Below are 26,709 nucleotides of genomic sequence, written 5' to 3'. Positions count from 1 at the left end.
ATTGGCAAAAATGTATAGGACAAGTAGTAAAACTTGTTGGAAATGCAAGGAAAAGGATGGCGACTTCTACCACATGTAGTGGTCATGTAATAAAATAAAAGAGTTTTGGGAATCAGTCTATAATGAGTTAAAAAAGATATTTAAGTATAGTTTTCCCAAAAAGCCGGAAGAATTTTTGCTAGCTTTGTGGGAGAAGATATTAAGAAGACAGACCAAAGATTATACCTGTATGCAACAACAGCAGCTAGAGTTTTGATAGCCCAAAAGTGGAAGTTACAGGAGATTCCGATGGTAAGAGAATGGCAGATAAAGCTGGTCAAATACGCTGAAATGGCCAAATTGACACACAGAATTCGCAATCAGGAGGAGACGAAGTACCAAAAAGAATGGAGTAAATTTATGATTTATATAAGTGAGAACTGTACAAATATGAAAACATTGGCAGGATTGAAGTAAATCTTATGTCACGGTGTAATTTTTAATTAATGAAACTGTGAATTATAGATTGGAATAGGAAAACTTGTGGAAGGGAAGGACGGAAGTCAACAGCTCTATGGAGCATAAAGTAGGATATATGTAATAAGACCTGATGTTTTTGTTGGTTGGTGTTGGTGTTCATAAATCTCAATAAAAATCATTATATAAAAAAAAGAGAGAACCCAGGTCGCCTTAGAAGCCACACAAGTTCACGCCTTACCCTGGTGTAGAAGTGGGAGCCCACTTGCCAGTCCCAACCCCCACCAAGTGCTGCCTGTTACTGTTCCCAGCAGGAAGTAGCCCAACTGCCTTCCTGTGATTAGGTGTGGCCAGTGGGCAAGAGATTTAGAGTGCCCTCCCTGCATGCTCCTTCATTTCTCTTCCACACCAGCGAGGACCTCAACATGCTCCATCGCCCATCTGCTCTTCCCTAACATCCCAGTCCTCCAAAGCACCTCTCCAAGGTTTGGTCCCTTGAGCAAAGCCAATCCATTTCCTTGAACCTCCATCACATGCATCAGCCACGCCTTTCTGCTGCCATCACTCTGTTCCCATTGTTGGAGAAGGCTGTTGTGTCCTGGGTTCAAGTGCTGGCCAGGTGCAGCATTTGGGAGGAGTGGGGAGCAGGCAGGGAAACATTCCAGTGGTGCAAAGGGATGGCTTCCTTCTGTGATGAGATGCTCAGACTGAAGGAGTGCCGGACTGTCCTGGACTCGTGTGGCAAGCAGTGGCCGAAGATTGGCTCTCTGGGAGCACCTGGTTCTTTGGACTAGGAAAACTTTGGTTTGTGGTTTTAGCATCCCAGATAGAGCTGTGAATTGTAGGGAATCAGTGCCTGGCTCACCCACATCGTTACGGATTCAATCCACACACGGCTCTTGGCAAAAGACCACGTCCACGTGTGCATCCCCTCCCTAGCCTGTCAAAATTCATTCCCATTTCTGCCCATTTTAGATTTCTTTCCTGTCCTGCCTGTAGGACCTGCCTGTAGGTTAAGAGGCAGAGGGTTACCCAGGTGGGCCAGACCTAGTCACCCAGAGAGGGACCAGTTTTCCACTTGAGAATAGAACAAAAAGGTGCAGCTGGTGGTTATCAGGAGATAGATTTAGGCCACTTGTTATCAGGAACTTCTGGGTCCAGCGTGGGATCTATTCTTTTGAGGTTTTTAAGGGAACCTTGGAGCAAGTTTTGTTAAGGGGGCAGGGTCCTTTATATATAGGACGTTCTGTCTCGGGGCAGTGGGTGGGGTATGGTCCATTGAGTCCCTTTCCAGCTCTGTGATTCCCATTCAAGGCAACCCACCAGGCAGCGGGTTGTGCAGCTGAGCCTGGATTTCCTGTGTCCGGACTAAACACTCTTGTCTACTGCCCCACCATGTGGCCAGGAACGGTAGTCATTTTAGAGGGAAGGCCCATATACCTCTGGTTGAGCACCTGCTTTGCAAGCCAGTCCCGGGCACCTCCTGTTTAAAAACATCAGGTAGCAGGTGGATGGAAAGAGAGTCTGAGAGCCTGGTCTGGAGAGATGCTGCCAGCCAGTGTGGACAATAGATAGGATGAAGGGCAGGTAATAAGAATATCTTATCTATCTAAGGTCCCAGGGTGGGCTATAGCATTAAAACACAATATTAAAAACAGTTTAAAGCAACTTACAACCATACAGATAAATATAAGTAAATAAACTAGAGCTTCATAGCACACGTGAAATGGCATGACTTATTTTCTGCAGCTTAGCCTGCAGAAAATTTGCAAGGCAGTAATTGTGTCTTATATGGGACGCGGGTGGCGCTGTGGTCTAAACCACTGAGCCTTGGGCTTGCCGATCAAAAGGTTGGCGGTTCAAATCCCCACGACGGGGTGAGCTCCCGTTGCTCGGTCCCTGCTTCTGCCAACCTAGCAGTTCAAAAGCACGCCAAAAAGTGCAAGTAGATTAATAGGTACTGCTCCAGCGGGAAGGTAAACGGCGTTTCCATGCGCTGCTCTGGTGTCAGTGTTCTGTTGCGCCAGAAGCAGCTTAGTCATGCTGGCCACATGACCCAGCAAAACTGTCTGCGGAGTGGACAAATGCCGGCTCCCTCGGCCTGTAAAGCGAGATGAGCGCCACAACCCCAGAGTCGTTTGCGACTGGACTTAACTGTCAGGGGTCCCTTTACCTTTAATTGTGTCTTGCCAAATGGAAGATATATTGGACTAGATGGGCTCATTTATTTATTTGTGGAATTGATATTGACTCGAATGGTGGCATCCAGCTCAGCACAGATCCAAGTGATTCTGCCCGCAAAGTGCCGGGCAAATCTCACCCAGCAGGCTGTTGGCCACCGGCCTGACTCAGTGGAACTCCGTCTCCATATGTCCCCAGCTAGGTGCTGCCTGGCTACTGGTTGGACTGTCTTCTAACTTTTCTCCCTGCTTCCATCTTCCAGGATGCAGAGCAAGACAACGAGATGCGTAAGAAGCAGGAGCAGGCCCAAAGAGAGCAGGCGCTGGCCCAAGAAGCCAAGAGGCTTGAGAAGGTAGGGGGTGATGGTGCAGGGGACCGTAGGGAGCTAGGAGACCAGAAGGGATGCGTTCTGGAAAGGGAGGGAGGGAGGGAGGGCGGGTCAAAGGAAGCCCCTCCTGCCGTTGCAGCATGGCGGGGACGGACATACTGTTATTAGCTTCTTGTCAACTTGCGTGTGATGCCTTTCAGTCCTTCATAACTCCTGCTGCTCTAAAGGCTGATTTGTAGAAGAGCAGCTCTTATTCTTGCAGTTCTACCCCCTCCCAGGTTATGTCCCAAGAGAGAATGGGAATGGCACCTGGCACAGTGTTCAGGTAGGGCCAGAAACCGCCCCCCAGAAAGCTGCTGTTGCCAGTCAGTGTAAGTAATACTGAGTGAGATGGAACAACGGCCTGACTTGGCGAAAGGCGGCTTCCCAAGTTCTGATTCGGTGCTTCGTCGATAAATATGAATATCACCAGCCAGTGCAGTTGACACGGCATTACCGAGAAGGACTCTCCTTCTGGGTTTTGACAGGGAAGCCAGCTCCTCATTAAATTGGTGCTCACTTTCCCGTAGTGTGATACTGGGAGAGAAATCACAATGAACATTTTCTTTTTCAAGCTGACCTGCTCTCCTGTGTGCCAGTCTGCTCACAGCACAGAGCCTCGGCCTGCTGGGTCCAGTGGCAGACGGAAGCCTTTCCTTGCTAGTGAAACGTCTCACGAGAAAGTCCACGCATGGCCCTTGCTGTGTCTCTGGGCCCCTTTTAATCCGTGAAAGAGAGAGAGGTGCATGCACACACACACACATCCACACATTTTCAAAGTGGCTGCACCTGTCAGCCAGGTTGAAGCGTCAGTCAGGTTCATGGACAGCAGGACACGGTGTGGCGGCTGAGCTGGGGCTGTTTTTCCTTCTAATTCCTGACCTGCCCGCAGTTGCCTTTGCAGCGCAACAAGTGGCAGCAGCAAGAGTTGATTGCGGAGCTGAGGCGGCGCCAGGCCAAGGACCACCGGCCTGTTTATGAAGGCAAAGATGGGACCATTGAGGATATTATCACCGGTAAGCAACCCACCCTGAGGCAGGGGAACATCCACTTCCTTTGATGTGCTCATTTTTTCCCCCACCAGTGACTGTTGTGGCTTTGTGTGGGCAAAGAAAAGAAGGCGTTTTAGGCACTGCTTGTGCCCTCAGAGTGAAGGGCCTCACCCTACACTTCATCTCTGGCCCTCTATAGTGCTCCCTCTCGCCCCTCCTCCTTTTTATTTACCTATACCGTGATGTATTTGTGAACGGAAGTCTCCTGAAGGAGCAATATTTTATTTCTTTCCCAAATGCTCTTCCTTTTCCAGCCCATCCCCTCCAACAATAAAGCAAAATGGGACCTATACGGTGGGTTCTTAAGGGCCAGTCCAGCCTAATATCTGCGAAGCACACACACACGACAGCACCGTCTTATTTTTGCCCCCATAAGGACTAGAAACTACCGTATTTTTCGCCCTATAGGAAGCACTTTTTCCCCTCCAAAAATGAAGGGGAAATGTGTGTGCGTCCTATGGGGCGAATGCAGGCTTTCGCTGAAGCCTGGAGAGCGAGAGGCGTCGGTGCGCACCGACCCCTCTCGCTCTCCAGGCTTCAGGAACCTATCCGCAAGCCTTGCAAGCCCTGCAGGAGTTCCCACGGGCTTGCAAGGCTTGCGGGCAGCAGCCTGCAGACTGAAGCACGGGGCGCCTTCGGAGGACGCCCCGTGCTTCGCGCAGGTGTCTGCAAGCCTTGCGCGCCCGGGGGGAGTTGCCTCCGGGCTCGCAAGGCTTGCAGGTAGCAGCCTGCTCTGGGGTCGGGGGAAGCTCGGGCTTCCCCCGCCCCAGCCCCGCGGCTGGGGGGGAAATAAATTTTTTTTATTCATTTCCCCCCCAAAAAACGAGGTGCGTCCTATGGGCCAGTGCGCCCTATGGGGCGAAAAATACTGTATTTTCTTTTTTTAAAAAACACCACACGAGAAAGTGTGTGTGTTCGGGTGTGGAAACCGCTTTCTGCACTCAGTACCTCACTCTGTGCCTATTTGGCATGTCTGTGGCCCTGCGCCACAAGACAAAATATATCACGGCTCATAAATCAGGCCCCAGTTGTGGACAGCCTTCCTCAGGCTTAGGTGAGGAGTGACATTTGCCTGCTTCCGTGCTGATGTTCCCCTGTTGTGGTATTTGCTTGGCTCTGTGAGGCTCTTCCTCTCCACCTACGGTGTAACACTTTTGTACCACCATGGCACTAATGACTTGAGGTGCTCAGTGATGAGCAGCAGAGGTGGCTGACGTTTACAGCCTCAGGTGACACTCTGTTCTCCTGGGCAGAAGCATATCGTGCTGCACTCGGCCCCCAAACCAGCCGGGCCTAGCATATACCTCCTAGGAAGCACTGTGTTGAAAATGGGCATGACTGGGTCATTGCGTGAGGCGGGGAAACTCCTCAGGGCAGCTTTTACCCACCAGGTGCCCTCCAGCTGCTTTGGATCAGACCAAATCAGCCAGAGGGCACCAGGTTGGTTAAGGCTAGAGTAGGGTGACCAGCTGCAAAGGAGGCCGAGGCTCTTGTACCCTGAGCAGCAGTGCAGGTGAGGGAATTTTGGGCAGGGACAGCTTTCCCCACATACCAAAGCCGGAATTCCCTTGCCTGTGCACCCATTTAAAGCTACAGGAGCCACGCCCTCCTTGCCATATGGTCACTCTGTGGCTTTGCAGGCTGGACTGCCCATAGGCCATCTCCAGTGTAGCCTCCTGAGAGGCGTTAATAATAACACTGGCGTTACCGTTCTTGTAAAACAAACCATTTTGCCTTCCAGAGGCTTTATTTCAAATGTGTATGACAGAATTCTGGCCCAGGGCTTCTTTCCCTGAGATAGTCCCCTCCTTGATGCACTAGCCGTATATGCCCCCCGCCTAAGGCGTCCCGAGTATAGCTGCATCCACGTTCTGTGAAATAAGCCGCCCACCGTGTTTCTCGCTGTCTGACGTATCTTGTATGTCTTTGTCCATTCCCCTCCCACCCCGCAGTGTTGAAGAGCGTCCCCTTCACTGCCCGCACAGCGAAGCGGGGGTCTCGCTTTTTCTGCGAGCCATCCCACCATGACGAGCCTAACTGTTAGCTCCGCCCTCTCCCTCGCCAAAGGTACCCGTGGATCGTCTCTTCCTCTTCTGCATGCAGCTGCTCCCTCCACAGAGTCCAGGCTTCCCTCCTGCATGCCTTGCTGTCTCCTCCCATGATCTCGGGGCTTCCCAACCTCTTAGAGGCCCCACTTGGCAGAGAATTGCAATCACTATACAGCAGCCTGGCTTCCAACCTGGTGCCTTCCATGTTTTTTTGGGACAACAACTCCCATCAGCTCCAGCCAACATGGGGCTGATGGGAATTGTAGTCCGAAGCCAGGTCACAGAAATTTTGTTATGGAGGCTTATAGAGAGAGTCACTTTGTCGACTCAGCAGTGCTGTTCAGGAATCATGACAGTAGTTGATGGCTGTGTGAGCTGCTCTTTCCAGGCTGCCTCCAAGGTGACCTAATGCACAAGACGAGGCTCCGGTACATTTAAATTAGTTGTGTAAAGAGAGAGAGAGAAAATTTCCCTCACTTCCACACGACAAGCTGCACCTGCCAGAATTCTCCTTTGGACAGAATTGCACACTGCCTTCCATCCTTATACATTTCCAGGGTTCTCTCTGCTAACATGAAGGATAGAAACTTGCTGGTTGATTTAAAAGACCAGAAATTAAGTATTTCAAAAGAAAAGTGACCCCCCTCAAAAAAAAAAAAGCCCCTTCATTGCATCTTCCTTTTCACTGTTGAGAATCCCTGCATGGACTCAGAGACATCATCTTGTATCCACAATTCTATCATCTATACCTTGCATGGTTGGCATGATGAGGTTGTTACAGACCCCCTGTCTTGATTCGCATGCATCATTCTCCAGTCTGTTTATCAGATCATCTTATCACACTAATGCAGTAGAGTAGCTTTACTAAATCCTCTCTTGATTGAAGAGTGGGGGTGGGTGGGTGGGGGTCGCTGCCTGAATTCTTGCTGGGGGTGAAAACAGCACCGTCTAACTGGGCAGTCAACATAGTGTGGTCGATTACAACCTAGGGCCAGTTTCCACAAGCAGCAAACTCTCATGGTATGTCTTCCTTTAGGGACTGTATCACTTAAGTGTGCCTTAATGTACAGATCTATATTTTGCAAGGGCATGTTCAAATATGCCTCCTGCACCCACCCAATACATCTGAAAGAGACTGTTTAAAAAACCATGGAGTGAGACTGCAAGCCTATGTATGTTTACTGAAAAACAAGTCCCATTGAATTCCATGGGGGTTTCTCCTGGAAAAGTAGCTGTATAGTTACAGCCAAAATGTATATTTTGGAGGAAGGGGAGCTGCAGATAGAATAATTAACAGTTTCATTTGTTCAAAATATGATCTGCATGACAATTTATCCTCCCACTCTACCCCAAACAGGCTATCTTTTGGCCAAGCTTGTTTTTTTAATCAAAGAGGCAAAATTCATGCAGATTTTCATCTCCGGACTTCTTTCTGTTTCCATATAAGAGCTGAATATGCAAACTGGGCGCAATACAGAGGCATGCCCAAATCTTGCTGAATTAAATGGGAATTAAGTGTACACTGAAGTCTCCCGGAAGATCAGCTAGCTAGTGGCAAAGAAAGGTCCTCAGCCCTTTGAAAGCCACTGCCAGGCAGAGTGGACAAAACCAGAGGCTGGGAAGGAACCATAAGTGGGAAGAGAGCAGCAGTTGCGCTCAGGTCCTGCTTTGTGGGCCTCCCAAGAAGCATCTTGTTGGCTACTGTGAGAACAGAATAAGGGACAAGATGGGCCATGGCCTGATCCAGCAAGCTTCATCATGTGTTCTTAATGGGCTGCTGGGCCAATAGTATAAGGCAGCTTCCTATATTTTTGTGTTCCTATAGATGCTTGCATGTATTTAGCACCATTAGTAGTAGTAGTAGTAGTAGTAGTAGTAGTCGTTGTCGCCGCCATTTTACTCATAAAAATGATTGGAAGTGACGTACAAACAGATGTAGTAAATGCCAACTGTCAAACTCCAGCTTCAAATCTCACGCCAGCCATGAGTTTGTTAGGCAGCCTTAAGGACACTATTTCTCACCTTCAGCCCCTATCTGCAATATGGGGGTAGATAATGCTGACCTACCTTACAGTTATTGTAAGGATGGCGGACATAATGGCCACAGACCAATACAAAATTAAGTACAGTTAAGGCCAATGGGCTTCATCACATTTAAGCCTGTGGCTGGATTGTCTGTGAAGGACTTTTGGTGCTCTGATAAATGCCAGGTCTGATTATTTAGGCATGCCTTAGCTTTCTCTGAGTTACACTCAGTGTGTCTGGACGGGTTTAAGCCCAAGACTTTCAAGGCAGGGATGAGAAACCTGTGGCTGCCACCCTGGTGTCGTTGGACTCCCAGTTCCCACCAGCCTCAGCCAGCCTGGCCAATGGTCAGGGAATGATGGATCTGTAGCCCGGCCACATATAGACGGCCACAGGTTCCTCACCCCTGACTTAAGAACATGTCCACGCACTGACGGCCTACAGTGCCAGCTTGGTGCAGTAGCAAACAGTGGGGAGCACAGGCAGTGTCCTTGGGGTGCCCCCATGGAGAAGGCAGCACTGATCTGATCCCCCAGTGGCTTCCCAAGAGCATGGTGAAGTCCCAGCGTATGTGGACTGTGAGGGAATCAGTTGCACTGTTTCGACTGCAACTCAGGCAACCCCTACCATTAGCAATGTACAGATAGAGCTGGGAGCCACAGAGGCTGGGCACCAGAGAGTTTGGTTTAAAGATTTAGCAGCTCCATCCCCAACCCCACCATGGCAATTGGATGTGCTGGTGCTTTTCCAGACCTTGTGGCTCCTTCTGCTTGGCGAGGGCAGAATCCAGCCCCCAGGGGAGAAGAGTTTTCCCTCCCACCCACCGCTTCCCAATTTGGCCTAATTTTTGTTTTTATCCCCTCCATAGCAGCAAGAACCATCTGCCTCTAGTCCCCTCTCAATTCATCCGTGGCAGAGGGTAAGAAACAACAGCTTTCTGGATGCCCAGAGCCTTTTATCCTCTGCTTTGCTGCTTCTGCCTAAGTAGGAGACACCAAAACGAAAAGTTTGCCCTTGGGACAGAGAACTGGCCATCACAGTTGCTCATCATCCTCAGCCGCCTTCAGTCTTGCTCCATAGCCCCCACTGGCGGGGAGAGGGGGTAGCCCCTTTATTTTTCTAGCCTGCCACGGAACCCATTGTTTGATACTCAGGCAAAGAAGCGTCTCGTATGCTCTTGCCTGAAAAGGGGGAATGTGGAGAGGGGTGGCCTGGGTGGGTGGTTATATGCCCCCAAGGGGCAAGAACTCTTGCTGCCTGCCTTTCACCCCACTCCAAATGGTACATGAACTGCCTCACAGTCTTTAATGCCCCCGACAGCAACCGCTTATGCATTGTTTCTCCAGCAATTGTCTACTCCCGTCCTGACTGGCTGTTCCTTTCTCCCACAGAGCTCTGCATACCCTGCCTTTCCAATGGGCTAACACTGCATTCCCAACAGCCCAGGCCTAGTTCTCCTTTTGCCAAAGAAAAAAAAAACTTCCATCCTTTCAAACATTTTAAGCTGAAGAACCAAAGGGACATTTAGGAAGTGCCTTACTGCGACAGTATTATTGTTATTCTCTTATTATTTAAGGTGTATTTTTTAATCTGTACATATATGACCTTTCCCGTCAGCCCTTGCTCCTCCTGTCCCCTCGCTGAGCCAGCTCTGAAGGACAAGGCTGTTTCGGTTGTTTAGAAGTGCCTTTGGCCAGCGGGTGTCTGACTTCCCCCTTCTCAAGCCTCAGCCCTTCTTTGAGCATCCGGACCAAAATTGCACTTTGACTGGATTGAGAAAGAGGACATCATCATGGCTGGAGTCACAATGCAATGCGGGAGTGTGGGGTGTTTTCTTTGGGGGGGGGGAAGTATTTCCATTAGTAGACCTTTGTGTATGGCGCTAGTTTTGTGGCCCAGCAACGTTTTTCTGGAGCAGCCTTCAGCAATACTGTGGTCTTCTTGGAGCAGCAGTCTATTGAGCTGGCATTGAAGAGCTTAAAAGCTAGGCGTTGATGGCCTTTCGAAAAACCACTGGAATCCTTCTTCAAAAGGGGGAATCTTCAGACCAAAAGTCTCATGTCTCGACTGCACGAAGTGACCCTGGTGTTCGCACAGCAGAGAAACGACGGTGATGAGCCAACCATTGATTATGAAAAGAAAGATCTTAGGTAGGTTATAGGCAACTTTTGATGCTGCCCAGTTTTTAATTTTTTTAGTTTTCTTATTCTCATTATTTTCCAGAGGACCAAATTATGCTTCCAGTTCATGTATGGTGTTTTAGATACAGCTCTCTTCTCATTTACTGGACCAAATGCCTTAATTCTCACCAGGTCAAATCTAGCTCGCCTGCTATGTCCTCTTGAACCCCTCAGAACAAGCACCAATGGTTATGTATGAATGTTGCATCTTTCAAAACCAGCTAGGGATGGGTGGATCCATCTTATTTCCCAAATGTGTCAATTTTGCATGTGTTCATTCATAAGTCTGTTCCTGCATTAATGTGCAGTATTTTTTTTAATGTACCAAAATCCGTTCTTAAATAAGTATTTTATCTCAGTGTATGCATTTCTAAATGCATGTCATCCTAAAATACGCCTTTTTGACGCATTCTGGTACATTTTTGACCTGAGAATTTTTATTGCAAAATCCAGAGGACAATTATGTCCTGAACTGTGTATTTGTCCAGGGTGGCTGCAATTGTAGCCTGGGAATCATCCTCAAGAAGTTAAATGCTGCAGGTAACAAAGATAGCAAGTGAGATATTAGCATGCAGGAGGGAGCCATTTTGTAGCCATTAATTCATTACTGTCAAAATGGCGCCCCTCTCTACTCCCCACTAAGTAACATGGAACAGAACCCATCAGCGAACATTTCATTGAAATAAATGGAATGAGCTCATTAATATGAGTGAGACTTTCAGCAAATAACTTTCCAGTCAATGTTACCTCATGAGGGTGCCAGGAATCAGTCGCCTCTGGTACCTGACTCATCATACTAAATGGTAGACCACTTTTGGCCCTTGCACTATGATGGCCAATTGCTGCCTTCCTATCTGAACCTCGGCCTCAGTTTCCAGGCCATGATGTTTCTTAAGACAATCGGAAAAAGAGGACCCACTTTATCTCCTCTTAACCTGCTTTAATGCTTCCCCCCTGACCAAAGATGTTAGTCCAGAAGTTGTTAGAGCTGCAGATAGCATTAGGATAAAGCCATTTGACAATGAAAGCAGGATTGCTTCTTCAATTGTTTTTAATTCAGGGAATCAACTTTACTCCCTTGGGGGTTTAGCCACTTTCTGGAACCAGGAAGCAATTAGCTTTATGTGAAAGAGGTTTATATAGATCTTAATACACCAAAGAGATCTTTAGATAGGGCTGGCTCCAACAGAGCTTACGAATATGAAATTGTCCTTTCTCCTGTATTTGAATATTCATCCACATTTCTTTCCAAGGCCGACCCAGGTGAGTCCTGTTGATCTTTTGACCCCAGGCTCCAAAGCATGGCCAACTACTCACAAGAGCATTTGCACAGCAGAATGCTATGTGCCTTTAGTCCCATAAGTCTGTGGAGAGATAACTGGGATTTCAGAACACATGCCAAGGCCCTGTGGCATCCTAGTTATCTAGACAATGGAAGGAATCAACCACTCAGGAAGGACTCAGCAAATCCTTCTGCTTGGGCACACCTGCAAAAAGCAGTGATGCTTGGCGTTCTAGAGCGTTAGTCATGGCAGAAGCATCTCCCTGCATTAACCGTCTGTATATAAACCGTGCCAAAGACTCTCAGGGTGACTCTTGCAGGGAACCCAGTGCTTATGGCTGAGCTATTGTATCCCGGGAAAAATTGGCTCTGTGGTTTAGGCCTAGCACCCCTGCTAGGTTTGCGCCTGTGTATTTGAATCCTGCCCAAAGGCAACCCGAGGCCTGTATTATAGATGAGACCCCTAGGAGCCTAAAGCCTGCACTTGATAAGGTTCCAGGTTCAGGCCTCTCCCACTCTGCCTGAGACCTTAGAAAGCCATTGCCAGTCTGAACGAACAGGGCTAGATGGACTGATGCAGCTTTATATGTTCATCCCGTGCATGCTTACTCAGATGTAAAGCCCATTGAAGTCAATAGTCCTTACTCCTAGGTAAGGAAGCCTTAGAGCAAGGCCCCATCACTTTGCTGGGGTGCAGCAGAGCAGAATGGGTTGTAAATTTTGGAGCTCTGGAACAGAAAATTATTCCGCCGAAAGAACTGCCAGAACTGACTCATTTCTTTTTCTTTTTGGTCATTGTATGCTGGATATATTTTGCCTTTTGTTTCTGTCCTGTGAATATGAAGGTCTGACGTTAAACTTCATGTAAACTATTTTTTGAATGTTTTTTTTTATAATATTCAAAGCAGTCTCCAAACCACTTGTGGGTGAGGTGAAGAAATCAGTGACCGCGTTTGGGAACCCAGATATTCCAAAGAAGCCAACCCCCACCCTCACTGCAAAATCCAGCAGCCATTGCCACCTCAACATACTTTGCATATCAACTACCATCTTCACTTCCGTCAAAAATACAGCTGCCTCTAACTTCCCAATTTGTATAGGTTACCTGCAAGGAACCTTGCATCTTCCTCAACAGCTAGGTTCACTAAGAGGAAGGCCACTAGGCTGGGAAGTATGTCCACTGAAATCAGTCACATCATCCCATTCCAAGGAGGGGCAAGTGTGTGATTGAGCCGCTAAAGGCACAGGTAAATCTGCTGTGGGTCAGCCCAATGTCCAACATTCTGTTTCCAGTGGTGACCAGCCAGATGCTCCCTGGAAATCCTCTGTGGGTGCATTTCACCTAAGCAAGAGTGGAGACTCCTTAAAGGTAAAGGGACCCCTGACCATTAGGTCCAGTCGTGGCCGACTCTGGGGTTGTGGCGCTCATCTCGCTTTATTGGCCGAGGGAGCCGGTGTACAGCTTTTGGGTCATGTGGCCAGCATGACTAAGCCACTTCTGGAGAAGTGAAACACCGTCTACCTTCCCGCCGGAGCGGTACCTATTTATCTACTTGCACTGGCGTGCTTTCGAACTGCTAGGTTGGCAGGAGCAGGGACCGAGCAACAGGAGCTCACCCCGTTGCGGGGATTCGAACCACCGACCTTCTGATTGGCAAGTCCTAGGCTCTGTGGTTTAACCCACAGCGCCACCCGTGTCCCTCCACCCCTCCCAGTAAGGAGACTCCTTACTGGCCTTTAAATAGGTTTGCAATCAGCTACTCGGTTGGTTATTCCAAGTGACCAGATGGGGAAGCTGGGGGCAGTGTGGGGAGGTAGCTGAGGCCAGGAAATACCAACAGAGATATTAGTGACTCAATGCACTAGCCGTTCTCATAGACTAGTAACTTTTGCAGACTTTATTTGCAAGGCTGCCTTTAACCACTCTGTAATATGCATACGTGCCGAAACGAGAACAGTAAAACAACCCACAATTTCAATGCCTACTTAATAGGTTAAGTGGAAATTTGAATTCATGTTGGTGGTTATGAGGATGGAACTGTGGCATCAGTGTTATTTTTCGGAAAGCTCATATATCAGGAGGGTGGTCAAAGGAATCTGGTAAGGAAATAAGGCTTGTGCTCTTGGTCTGATGGCCCAGTTGCAGATAAAGACCTGGCAGCCCTACCTGCAACTGGAAGGCAGTGGAAGAGAAACAGCTTTGTGGGTGGGATGGGCAGATACAGGGCAGAATGTATTTAGAAGCAGTAAGTGAAACGTGGGACACAAGGAGCATGGGAAACACTAATAGAGGCGCTGGGGATGTATGTTATGTACGTATGTGTGCAAGAGAGAAATTCTGACAGGTTCAATTTGATTTATATCCTGGTGGTGTATTAGAAGCATTGGGATGCGAGTGATGCACTCAGTCACTTGGAGACACCCCCCCCAAAAAAAATTCGCTTTTGTAGGATAAAGCATGAGTGTTCCTGCCCACACTAAGAGCATGCCCCCAGAATCCCTTACAGTTTTTCACATGTAGTGTGTATTTGGGGCTGCACTTTTAATCCCACTCTTGATGACACATCTTCCTTCAACAACTGTGTTGCATGCAGTTGTGCCTAGAGAAAACCCGACACATGAGCTCCTACTCCTTTCTACATCTGGGACACCTACACAATCAGAGGCTCTTCCAGGCAAATCTATTTATTGGACGTTGATCCTGATTTCAAAAAGTTCATGAGGTGATAGATATATGATGCCCACTGCTTATTGAGCATCCATTCTGATTTGTGTGGTTTTATGACATTGCATTAAGCAGTTGTTAACCCTCACCTTCCCTTGTTTCCCCATCACTTTCCTTGCCACAAAAAGACAATTTTTAACAATGGAAGTGCCTTCGTTGTGTGTGAGTGCAAAATCCACTTTAATTGCATGGTCTAAATTTGCTGGTATATTATTGAATTCCACCTGCAAAACTGTGACCGTCTGGAAGCGGCCCAGGTGCTTGATTACAGAAGAGCTCTTAAACCTTGATGCTAGACCAGAGTGATCCATTTACATAGCCCATTGCCACAACAATATGAAGCAGTATGAACCCTAGCCTAAGTCATTACTTGGCTCTGGGTTCCTCTCCTCTTAGGTGACCACTTTAAATCATGAGCCCAACTTGCTTACAGGAGGAGGGAGTTGGATCTTGTTCACACACGCAATCTGTTGATTGCTGCAACAGGAATTGCATGTTTGAGGCTGCAAGGCTATATTCGCTTGCCTGAGAGTAAGTTCCATTGAATTCACTGGGGCCCAATTCTAAGTAGTCATGAACAGGATTATACTGTGCAAATGAGTTGTCACCAGATAAGCCAGAACATGTAATCCCAAATGGAGTAGCTAGTTTGCTCATTCAGCTGCCGCACATCTCCTTGAGGAAGCAACATATATTGGCTGTGACAGTACATTGCAATTCCTTGTAGCAGTATTAAAATGCTGCTCCTTCCTCCAAGGAACTCTGGGTGGCAAACAAATTTCTCCCCTCACCACACTCCCAATTTCATCCTCGCAACATCCTTGTGAAGTGGGTTAGGTGTGAGAGAGTGACTGGCCAAAGTGGAGACTTGAACCGAGGTCTCCCCAGACCTCCTTCCAGTTCTCTAAGCCACTACACCAGATTGGTCTCAGTACCCCTTTGACTCCTAGAAGTTGGGGAGAAACAGCAGAGCAAACACTGGGCTCTAGTTTGGAGCTTCCTGGAAGCACCTGGCTGGCTTATTTTGGAAACAGAATGTGGGCCTTGCTACGACTCAGTGATGGATACAGATATGTGAATCAGCTCCCTTAATACACCACCACCAAGCTCACATATTTGTGCAATGATTCTTTCGCAGCAGATTTGAGGAAATCCGACTCTTGTGAATGTATATGGTTTTTTCTGGCACAAGGTTGTCACATTTAGGTTTCCTGCACTGTATACCCAAAGCTTACAGGGCACACTGCCAACTCACATGACACATTTGCCTTTTCTAGCAAAGAAACAGCTCTCTCTGTCAGCAGCCGCCAACCTTTGGGGGCTCATGGGCACATTTGCAAACCAGAGAAAGTGCCACAGGCCTCTCTCTTACACACATACATACCCCAATGCTTCTTTCAAGCTGAACTTGGAGAAGGGGACCACATGGGCAAAAGGGAGGGCCTCTGTGGGCACATTTGCACCCACGGGCACCATGCTGGAAACCCCAGCTCTAGGTCTTAAAAAATAAAATAAAGGTGGGTGTGAAACTGCTTACAAGTACGCACAGGGAACACTATTTTAACACTAATTGGAAGTGGGGAAGCTGGGCTACAGACACAGTTGCTTCTGGAGCAAACACTATTTCCCCACCCACCCAAGAAGCAAAAGGGACCAACCACCCCTTCAAAGCCCTTTGCCACAGCTAACAGGGCAAGCGAGGCTCAATCCAAGCAGGCAGGAATCTTCCTGGTGCTGCTTCTGGACAGTTTACAGCGTATCCACTCCATCGTAGTCCTTTTGTGTAGCTAGATGTAACTTTTTGTACATGTGAAATATTATTGACTGTATTGTAAGCCAGTGCCTCCTCCTCCTCTCCCGCCCCCCCCCCCTTTGAACTGTACAGAATTTCTACTAATGGGAGAAGGCGGAGAAAATAAAACAAACAAAAAGGCTATCCACCTGAGCTTTGTCTCTGAGGATCTGATTTATTCCCACCACCACCATGTTTGCTTTAAGACTTGTGCCGCTTCCTCACCTCCTCTTGGCCACACTTTGCTTTTAGCTCCTGGAACAATGGGTGCCCATTTGACAAGAGATGGGGTGCAGAGCCATTTCCTAGCCCAAGGCTCACATTCCTATTCAGGACTCCCAGTGGTGTGCGTTGCCAGAGGCCAAAAGCTGGGCAAAACAACAGGTGCATCTTTTCTCTTTGTATTGAATGCTGCATTCTAGAAGAGCCAGAGGTTTCTAAACATGCACACGGCCCAAATTAACCCCAGGCTTTGCTGAATTTAAAAACTCATGGCTTTCTCTTTACTTCTGGTCTCTACCTACCCCAGGAACTTGTGTGCTTTGTTTATTATATGCACTTCCATGATTCTGCACAGCTTTCCTTTTGTGACTTGACTCTCCTCCCTCCTTTGCACATCTGTCCACAATGTGCAAGCCAGTGTAAAGCACACCTGTGTTGCCCTCCTCTGAAAATCCCCTTTCCCCACTATGCTGGTGAGCAGACGCAGCCACAGATTTGTGGTATGCAACAAAACACACCCACCCCAATATTTTTCCAAAAGGTCCAAGAAAGAAAGATAACCCAAGCTTCAGATTTCTCAGATTTAAACCAATCTTCTACAGGAGGCCCACCAGAGAAGGATAATTCTAGTCCAAGTTTATTATAAATATTGTTTGAAAAATCCCACTGAATCCTCAACACACAAGGGGTACTGCAACCAGAAAGAAGGATCCAGTCACTGAGACAAACCTTCAAAAAAAAGAAGAACAAAAACAACCAGGAACATACATCCTGTCCCCATTCCTGGACCACATTCCCCAGGCAGGGCTGATGCTGTGATAAACAAAGTGGACCCTGCCATTCTGGTTCTAGGCCAAGGAGGCTCCAAGCAGGTGCAGCCCTGGTGAAACGTCGAGAAGAGATGCCATTTGCTCCTGTGCTACGTTGCCAACTGATGCACAGAGGAGCCCCTAACCCTATTCCCCCTAATCTTCTTCAGGCTGGATCCCAGAGCTGGTTCTGAATTTTAGGTCCAGACAGTACAGCCAAATCCTTCCTCCCTGTCCTGGTGGCTCCATGCAGACAGGGGGAATCGATGGAGGCCATCCCTGCCAGTGGGCAGGGCCCGCTCCCGACTCGGAAGCAAGCAGGGGGGTGGAGGGGGGGCACTGCAGCCCAATTGTGCAGGTTCCGGGCCAGAGCAGTGCACACGCTTGGCTTGGGCGCTGTCGCAGCCAAAGGAAGGCACAGCCTACGCAGGAACAAGGACCAATTGGGTCTGGCGTGTGTGGAAGGGGAGCCTCAAAAGAGGCTGCGGTGGTTACTGGTCACCCAGTTGCTGCAGCAGAGTCCGGCGCCGACGTTCCAGCTCCCCTTCACTGAGCTCTTCGCTCTCTGAGGTGTCCCAGCCGCTCTGCCAGGGAAAGGAGCGCGAGTGAGAAATCCCAGCACCCTTGCCCGCCCGCCACCTCACCTTGCCACCTCCTCCTCCCCACTTCCAAATCCTTCTTGCCTCTTCCCACCCACCATCCCTGGTGCCGTTTGATTTCCTCCCAGGGCTCACCCGCTCCCTCCTGGTGCCCCGGGGAGGGGAGTGGCCTCTTCCCTCAGGTCGCGGAGGAGCCTTCTCTCGCTCCCACTCGTCGGGTCGGGTCGGGTCCTTCTTGTGCTCAGCTTCGCTTTCAGGGCTGTTCTGTAAAAGAAGCAGCTTGCAAACTCGAGGGCAAAAGGGTCCTGGGCTGGGGCAGCCGACGGGGGGCTGCTAGCGGCCCAGCCAGCTCAGCGGTGACCAGCCCAATATAGGGAGGAAGGTGGCAAAAGCGGAGTGGGCTAAGGCAATGCAGAAAAAGACTACAGACAAGGTTGTGAGGAGTCTGTGCTGAGACAATCAACGAGCCTTAACTGAGAAAAAGAACCCAACTAGCTGGCAAGTTGTGTTCTGGACACAAGTGACCCTGCTTCTTTCTGGATCCCCTAGCAATGCAGTTGCTGCTGCTCTGATCAGAATCCAGCAGTACGGCTAACCTGAGGCCCTCCTGGAGTTCTTGGGACTCCAATTCACATCAGCGGCATCCAGTATGGAACAAGAGTCAGGGGTGATGGGAGCTGGGAGTCCCGTGGCATCCGGAGGGCTGCACAGGTTTGCCCACCCGATTTATAAAATCTGTATCTTCGATTACAAAGTTTCCAAGGTGGCTGACAATTTTGATATGCAAAATATAAACAAATAAAAAAGACAACACGGTCAAACGGAAAGAGCAGCAGAAGCAATAAGAACCAGTGGTGGTAAAAACCTGGGCAAATAAAAGCACTTTAATTTTGTGCCTGGAGCTAATCCAAGTTGAGTGTCGGCCGAGCCGCCTCTGAAAGAGAACAATACAGAGCAGAAGGGGCCACTGCAGAAAAGGCACTGTTGCTGTCGTCACCACTTGGCCTCTAAATGTGGGGAAAGGATACAGATATTGAAACCTTTATTCAGAAACTCCTCTGGTCTGAGATTTCATAAGGCATTGCCCTTGTGCCTTCAAGTACATCTTTGCAATCATAAGGTCTAGAATCTTTATTTGAAAAAGAAAGCTGAGATGCTCAGGATGCTGCCTTTTGTACCAGATACTGGGTAATGTGCTTGCGTTCATCATAGCACAAACACACAAACACTTCTGACCACAGAATCATAAGGGCATGGAAAGTTTTCTGATTCTAATCTCTTTTCCCCGTGCTCCGAAGCAAAACACTCCATCACACTTTACCGCCTGTGGATTAAAGCACATAATGTCATTTACAGTGTGCCAAAAGCAGGCAACAGACATGAGAAAGTGTTAATAAATGAATAGTTGGCTAATGGTACCTAAATAGCTCTGACTAATGGTCCAAGGACACGTGCTATAACCACAGAAAAAGAAAACAGGTGCAGATCAGCCGTCCTGATCCTCCAAACTTGAAACAAATCCAACCCACTGGATTTTCTAGCAGTCTCTGAAGCACTCGAGGCACTTTCAAGCACAGAACTTTTACAGCTCAGCTCAGCTCACCTGAAATAAAAGTGCTTTTAGTGGAATCACAGTTCACACACTCAGATGGCAACCTTTCTGCGTGCAGGAATCAGATGCAGAGAAATCAAATGATGTACAGGTATGTCTGTGTATGTCAGTGTGTGTGAAGCCTGCAAGACTACACCATCAAATGACGGCTCACATATGGATCTCTATGGGCACATTCGCTCGCTCACACCTCACCATCCGACTCTGCAGTCACACAGGTCTCATTCTCACGCACACATATGTGGCAATGCATCACTTGACTTTGTTCTACAGAATCCTTGCACACTGGGTGATTTGACAACAGAACGTGTGAACTGCTGACAACTAGTGTGGCCTTAGTGCATGTTCTCCCTATAGGACTGGACACGCGATGACTCCTTTGCAATCCCACAAACAGAACTTGTGCGTCACCCTCCATGCGCTTCAATGGATGCAGTCCACACTCAGCCTCCATCCCCTGCAAATGCTGCTACTCGTTGTGTTGTACATTAAATGGGAGATGATACCCATAAATACAACATAACTGTGCACTGTGTACAGAACTATGCATCCTGAGAAATTTAGCTTTCTTGCTTGCTTTCTTTTTTTAAAGAATCCCTTAAATACTGCAAATATATACTAAAAATCTCAAAAATGCAAGAAGTTGGGGTGGGGAAAAACCAAGGAGGATTTCTTGAGGTAAAAGGGGCTTTCATAGCACACTGACATTCACCATTACAGACACAGAAACATGAGTAAACAGCAACAGAGTAAAAGATGCAGCTAAGAGGAAAATCTGCTTAATTCACACTATAAAATCACAGAACTAGAAGGAACTTGGGAGACCATTTAGTCCAGCCCTCTGCTGGACAGTTGCAGGGCTCTTGCAGCTGCAGCAGCCTCCCTGGCAGATGGGTCGTCACAACCTCTCATTAAATGCCTCCAGCCAACAAGAGTTCTTCATTTCCTGAGGCCAGTCTCACTGCCAGTCTCACTATAGGAGAAGGCTCCTATAGAGTTCGTTCGTTCCTTCATTCCTTCTATCTATCTATCTATCTATCTATCATCTATCTATCTATCTATCATCATTATCTATCTATCTATCTATCTATCATCTATCTATCTATCTATCTATCTATCTATCTATCTATCTATCTATCTATCTATCTATATCTATCATCTATCTATCTATCACATGGGGCTCCCACCCAGCTGGCTTCCCACCCAGGGGAATGACCTGCTTTGTGTGCCTCCACCCCTGGGACAAAGCCATGCAGGTCACAGAACTCCATTTCCCAATCGGTCAGCGTGGAACACACCTGGCCTTGCATTCCTAACAGATCCCTCCCCCTCAACGGTCCCCAGAGACCTGGCTTTGGATGTATTGCTCCAGCCCCTTGCCTCCCCCGCACCTGTTTCACCCACATCCTGCCACTGCTTGCTGCTATGGGACTCACCGATTTGTGCCTCTTTTTCTTGCTTTTCTTCTTCTGCCTCTTGGAGCGCCTGGTGCTGTGCTCTGCGGGTGGGGGGGGGGGAGACACAGCATGTGGGTGCTGCCATCCCTCAGTGGGAGCAGGCAAAAGAGCCGGTTTAGACTGACCGGCCTGCAGGCAAACCTCCGTGGATCCCTGCCCATTCAACACAGAGGAACAGACGCACCGCTGGCTGGATTCAGCAGGTGGGCAGAAGGGTGGCCAGGGTGTCACGTGATTCATGTGGGTGACAAAGCCCCCTCACCTATGCTGGATTACCAAATAGGCAGAGTAGGCAGTGGCCGAGGGGCCCCACGCTTTTTAGGGGCCCCACCCCTTGGTTTATTAAAATTGTTGGTTGGTAAAATCACAAACGTATTAGGAGATAATTTGCAAGGGAGCCCCCAAAATTTTGACTGCCATCCACCACTGCCCCTCACACACAGTGAGCGGGTTTCTGTATACCAAAGGTGGGGAACCTCACACATGGCCCTCCAGACCTCTCCTTTTGGCCCTCGAGACATTCCCCAGGCCACACCCCTCCCTGGCCCTTACCCCCCCCCCAGCCTCCACTGCACTCCACTGGACTGCATCCTTGTACTGTGATAATGGCTCTTGCTGGCCTCAGAGGAGAGATAGATGCCCATGTAGAAACCTCTGCCTTTTGCGTGGCTGGCCAGCACCCCGCTATGCTGAGAGAAGGGTGACACCCCATTGCCTCACCCCCACCCAGGAAGGTGGCCCACTATGGCCCCCAGGCAGAGGAAACCTCCCTCAGAATGGCAGTTTGAATCAACTACTTGGCTCCGCAAAATGCCCCGCTCTTACCTGAATCAGGTGACGACGACGGTCCTGAACCAGCCGATTCCGAATGGTTTCGTTTCTTGCGCTTGGCTGTGCGGTGGGGGTGGTCTGAGCCTGACTCTGAGCCCTGGGGGGGGGGGGGAGAGAAATTTGCACTCGTCAGTCACCCACTCCCAGAGGGAGGACAGACTAGCACTTGGGAAGCCCAGCATGCCATTAATAAACCACAGGACATCACAAGGGCTAATCGTCACCAAGCATGTCAGGGAGGAAGGTCTTAGGCCAGCTCACTCCCTTTCTGCGCCTATTTCTACCTGGCCTGGGAGACCCTGACGGACCCCACCTACTGCTGCTGAAGAGGCCAGAGACCATCTTACTTGTGAGCTCTGCACAACCTGCTACTCAGGATGCCTCAAGACTATCTGGGGGCTTTATGGTGATCAGGATTTGACCTTGGAGATGCTTAATTTTTACTGTAACTGATTTAATGTTTTTCTGTCTTGTTAGACCTTTTTATGAATTATGTAGGGATTGCTTAATTTTACTGTATATGTACTGAGAAGCTTTCATTCATGAAAATGACTTAAATTTGGGGTTTTTTTGTAATTATGTAAATCTTATGTCATTATGTAAATCACTGCCAAGTGAGGAGGCAGAATCCTAGGGTGATAGTGTGTATGTGTGTGCTGTGTGGACACACATGCCAGTTTTGGATGGACAATTCCCTGCAATTGAAAAATCTAGAACATCCATGAAAAAGTCCTAGGCTAGTCTGCTCCTTCTTTGCTGATATTTCTTTTTTAAAAAATCCCAGGCAATTGTGTACATGGGGGTGCAGTCTACTCTTCCACCTCATTCCCCTGCAGGTGTAGGCCACTGAGTTTCTCCCAACACTTCTTGCTGCAAAAACACCAACACAGACTGAGAGTATCAATAGGACGGGGGCAGAGGGCTCTCTGCCACTTGGCTCTGATGAACATGTCTCACCACCCTGACTTCAGTCACCCCCCTCCATCTCTTCCCACCACAGCCCCCTGGTCTCACCGAAGCAGACCGCTTGCGATGGTGCTTCTTGGGCTTTTTGGTGTGTTTCTTGGCCTTGGCATGGAAATGCTGGCACTCCGTCTGTGGGGAGAGGGAGACAAAGAGAGCGGTGTGCATGTGTGTGAATCCAAATTGCAGAAAAAATCCTGAGCTGGCCCTTCTTCTGGTATAGCCTTCCTGGCTAGCTGTCTTCTCCACCACCTCCCGTCCCCACTACTTCAGCCTCTCATCATCAGGCAATCCCACCCCACAGATCCCCGTAGCGGAAGTTCCTGTTGTGGCTCAACTACTCTGACCCTCCCAATCAGCCCCTGCTCACCTCTAGTAGTTGCAGGAACTCACGAAAAAGGCGGATCCGCTCTGACTCCAGTGTGATCTGCTCAAAGGCTATGTTGTTGACAAACCGCTCTCGGACCTGGAAAGGAAAGCCAAAAAGGGGGGGTGGACATGTTGGAGGAACTGGACATGGAGGAAAGAGTTAATTTCCTTCAGGAGCACACATCACCCCAAGTATGAGATAAGCCAGCTGCTATGGCAATGGACTTGTACCATAAGTGATTAAGGCATGTTAGCTCAGTACAGTGGTACCTCAGGTTAAGTACTTAATTCATTCCGGAGGTCCGTACTTAACCTGAAACTGTTCTTAACCTGAAGCACCACTTTAGCTAATGGAGCCTCCTGCTGCTGCCACGCTGCTGGAGCACGAATTCTGTTCTCATCCTGAAGCAAAGTTCTTAACCTGAAGCACTATTTCTGGGTTAGCGGAGTCTGTAACCTGAAGCGTGTGTAACCTGAAGCGTATGTAACCCGAGGTACCACTGTACTCAGTCAGTGAGTCTGTCCATGAGTCGGAGTCCGTTTTACATCTTTAAGCTGCAGCAATAGAGATACCGTATTTTTCGCACCATAGGGCGCACCGGACCATAGGGCGCACCCAGTTTTTAGGGGGGGAAATCAAGAAAAAAAAATTTTTCCCCCAGCCCCAAAGAGCAGCGTACAGGCTACGCACAACCTCTCCCTGCCGGAGCGGTTGCGCGCGGCTATGGCACAAGCCAAGGCAGCGAGCAGGATGGATCCCGCTCGCTGTTTTGGCTTCCCCTTTAGCCCCGTGCAGCCTCTCCTTGCCAGGAAAGGCTGCGTGGGGCTAAAGACTCCATAGCCCCGTGCAGCCTCTCCTTGCCGGAGGGGTTGCGCGCAGCTATGGAGCAAGCCAAAGCAGCAAGCGGGATGAATCCCGCTGGCTGTTTTGGCTTCCCTTTCAGCCCCGTGCAGCCTCTCCTTGCCAGGAAAGGCTGCGTGGGGCTAAAGACTCCATAGTCCCGTGCAGCCTCTCCTTGCCGGAGGGGTTGCGCGCAGCTATGGAGCAAGCCAAAGCAGCCAGCGGGATGAATCCCGCTGGCTGTTTTGCCTTCCCCTTTAGCCCCGTGCAGCCTCTCCTTGCCAGGAAAGGCTGCGTGGGGCTACAGACTCCATAGCCCCGTGCAGCCTCTCCTTGCCGGAGGGGTTGCGCGCAGCTATGGAGCAAGCCAAAGCAGCAAGCGGGATGGATCCCGCTCGCTGTTTTGCCTTCCCCTTTAGCCCCGCGCAGCCTCTCCCTCCCGGGAGAGGCTGCGTGGGGCTAAAGACTCCATAGCCCCGTGCAGCCTCTCCTTGCCGGGAGACGCTGCGCAGGGCTTTCCTGGCTTTACTGGGAGGTGGGGGGATTCACCCACCTCCCGCAAAACCGGCAGAAGCCGCGCAACTCCTTTAAAGAGATGGCGGCTTCTCCTGGCTTTTCTGGGAGGTGGGAGAAGGGACTGATGCGGCCAGTCAGTCCCTTCTCCCTCCTGTGGAAAAGCCCGCAAGAGCGCACGGAGCTTGTGTGCAGCTCTTGGGGGCTTTTCCCGCCTGCCTCCCCCCTGCATTCGCTCCATAGGACGCACACACATTTTCCCTTGCTTTTTAGGAGGGGAAAAGTGCGTCCTATGGTGCGAAAAATACGGTAATTTGTGCTTGTATATCTGTATCTGCCAAGCCTACAAGCTGTATGCATACATCAATGTTTGGAACTGTATTACTGAAGCCTTATCCTCTACAGCAGTAAACTATTTTGGACCTTAAGCCTCTGTGTGGTGACTGGAACTGGAGGCAACTTCTGCTGCGTGGGAACCTCAACCTCAGATTCCCAAAAGGATATCCTAACCCTGCCTCCTCATACAGGAAAGGCTTTAGGTGCTTCACACAAAAGCTGCTAGATTATTACTGATGGAGGGAGTCATCCAGTGGCAATTAATGTCTTCGGACACTAAAGTGTTTGCATCAACCTCATTAAGGCAAAAAAAGTTTTCTATTGAAGATCAACTTTAGGCTTTGGAAGCAGTCATTCCCAAAGTGCATGCTGCAAAAAATGAAAAGAAGTAAAGGTTCCCATGAGGCAGAAAGCAGCCCACCCACAAAAGAGGCATGCTGTGTCTTGGCACAAGTCACTGGTCTGCTTTTGTTGCCTTCCAGTCGTCCTCAACTGGCGGTAAACAACACTGCTATACACTAGGTTTGATAGAATCATGTAATCACTCTTGATGCAGAAGAATTACTGTATTTTTCGCTCTATAGGACGCACTTTTTTCCCTCCAAAAATGAAGGGAAAATGTGTGTGCGTCCTATGGAGCGAATGCAGGCTTTCGCTGAAGCCTGGAGAGTGAGAGGGGTCGGACCGAGAGGGGAACTCCCACCGGGCTCCGAAGGCTTACGGATACCTGCCTGCAGCCCAAAGCCTGGGGGCGCGGCGCAGCGCACCCCGGGCTTAGGGCAGCTATCCCGCCGGGCACCGCAGGCTTGCGGATAGCTGCCCTAAGCCTGGGGTGCGCAGCGGGCTACAGCGCCACACTCCCCGGGCTTCGGATAGCAGCAAGCTCTGGGACCCGTTCTGGGGGCTGGGGTCGGGGGAAGCTCGGGCTTCCCCCGCCCCAGCCCCAAGGCTAAAAACGAAGCCAAGACATCCCGCTCGCTGTCATGGCTTCTTTGCTCTTTGGGCCTCGGGGGGGAAATATATTTTTTTTCTTTATTCCCCCCCCCAAAAAAATAGGTGCGCCCTATGGTCCAGTGCGCCCTATAGAGTGAAAAATACGGTACCTGCCCTCCAAAGGAGGCTGCCCAATGCACCTCTGCATGTGTCAGTACACTAGGCATTTAAAAGCTGTCTTGTGCAGAATCAGACCATTGGTCCCCTTTTGCCCAGTACTGCCTATACTTACTGGTGGTGGTTCTCCAGGATTTCAGACAGGAGCCTCTCCCAGATCCCCAGGAATTAACCTGGGACCTCCTATATGCAAAGCACGTGCCTTATCTCTGAACTTCAGCCCTGCCCGTTTTCCTCTCTAGTAGCCAATTCATGCAACTCTAGATAAAGGCAGCTGGAGCTGGTGCTGCAACCGAGTGCAGAAAACCTCACCTCATCCCAGGCAGTGTTGGGTTCCAGCGGAGGAGCTGCCTGGCGCAACATGCTCTTGAATGCCGCCTCCTTGCGCCGCATCTTGCGAGTTTCTTCCTTCTCCCGTTCACGCTCCCGTGCCTCGGCCTTTTCCAGCAACTGAGAGCAGGGAAGCAGGGAGAGTGGGGGCATCACTATACAGCATTCCTCTTATCCTCTGCTGGTCACAGAACCCGAATGGCCCTTAGGGATCTCTCCCATTCCTTGCACTGAATGAGCAAAATTATCCTCCTTGCCAGATCAGGCATAGGAACATACGAAGCTGCCCTAAACTGAATCTGGCTATTGGTCCATCTAGCTCAGTATTGTCTACACAGACTGGCAGCAGCTCTCCGGGGTTTCAGACTAAAGCTCCCATCATTCCTGACAACAGGCCAGGCATTCTGGGGCTGATGGGAGTTGGGACAACATCGAGATTGCCACTGTTCCGCACTGCCCACCCCTAGCCTAGCATCTCTTCATCCAGTGAATCCCAAGTCCTAGTATTATGAAAGAGGGTTGAGGGAATCCTGCTCTCTATAATGTGCTCCTACAGTCTCCACTGATCCCAAGGAACATTTATTTGGAGCCAACAAGGGGCCAGTCACT

At 49.4% G+C, this 26,709-nt stretch overlaps 2 protein-coding genes across 2 annotated transcripts in view; one reads left to right on the top strand and one right to left on the bottom strand.

The window, feature by feature from the left end:
- The window catches only part of FMNL3 (formin like 3), a 105,802-nt gene extending 89,541 nt beyond the window's left edge, over positions 1–16,261 (top strand). The window contains 6 exon segments of the mRNA XM_083599620.1: positions 2,900–2,989; positions 3,897–4,020; positions 6,009–6,033; positions 6,035–6,123; positions 8,998–9,048; positions 9,521–16,261. Of these exon segments, the coding sequence (XP_083455746.1) occupies positions 2,900–2,989; positions 3,897–4,020; positions 6,009–6,033; positions 6,035–6,123; positions 8,998–9,020 (351 nt within the window). The 3' untranslated portion in view covers positions 9,021–9,048; positions 9,521–16,261.
- A 690-nt stretch (positions 16,262–16,951) lies between these two features.
- PRPF40B (pre-mRNA processing factor 40 homolog B) overlaps positions 16,952–26,709 on the bottom strand; it is a 29,439-nt gene continuing 19,681 nt past the window's right edge. Inside the window, 7 exon segments of the mRNA XM_083599623.1 lie at positions 16,952–17,723; positions 17,874–18,002; positions 20,787–20,848; positions 21,633–21,735; positions 22,653–22,733; positions 22,972–23,067; positions 26,083–26,220. Coding sequence (XP_083455749.1) covers positions 17,631–17,723; positions 17,874–18,002; positions 20,787–20,848; positions 21,633–21,735; positions 22,653–22,733; positions 22,972–23,067; positions 26,083–26,220 — 702 coding nt within the window. The 3' untranslated portion in view covers positions 16,952–17,630.

This window comes from Podarcis filfolensis (assembly GCF_964270895.1).
Source record: "Podarcis filfolensis genome assembly, chromosome: 2".
In the NCBI taxonomy this organism is placed as follows: Eukaryota; Metazoa; Chordata; class Lepidosauria; order Squamata; family Lacertidae; genus Podarcis; species Podarcis filfolensis.
The sequence above is the reverse complement of the archived record's forward strand: the minus strand, read 5'-3'. Positions and strand labels throughout refer to the sequence as shown.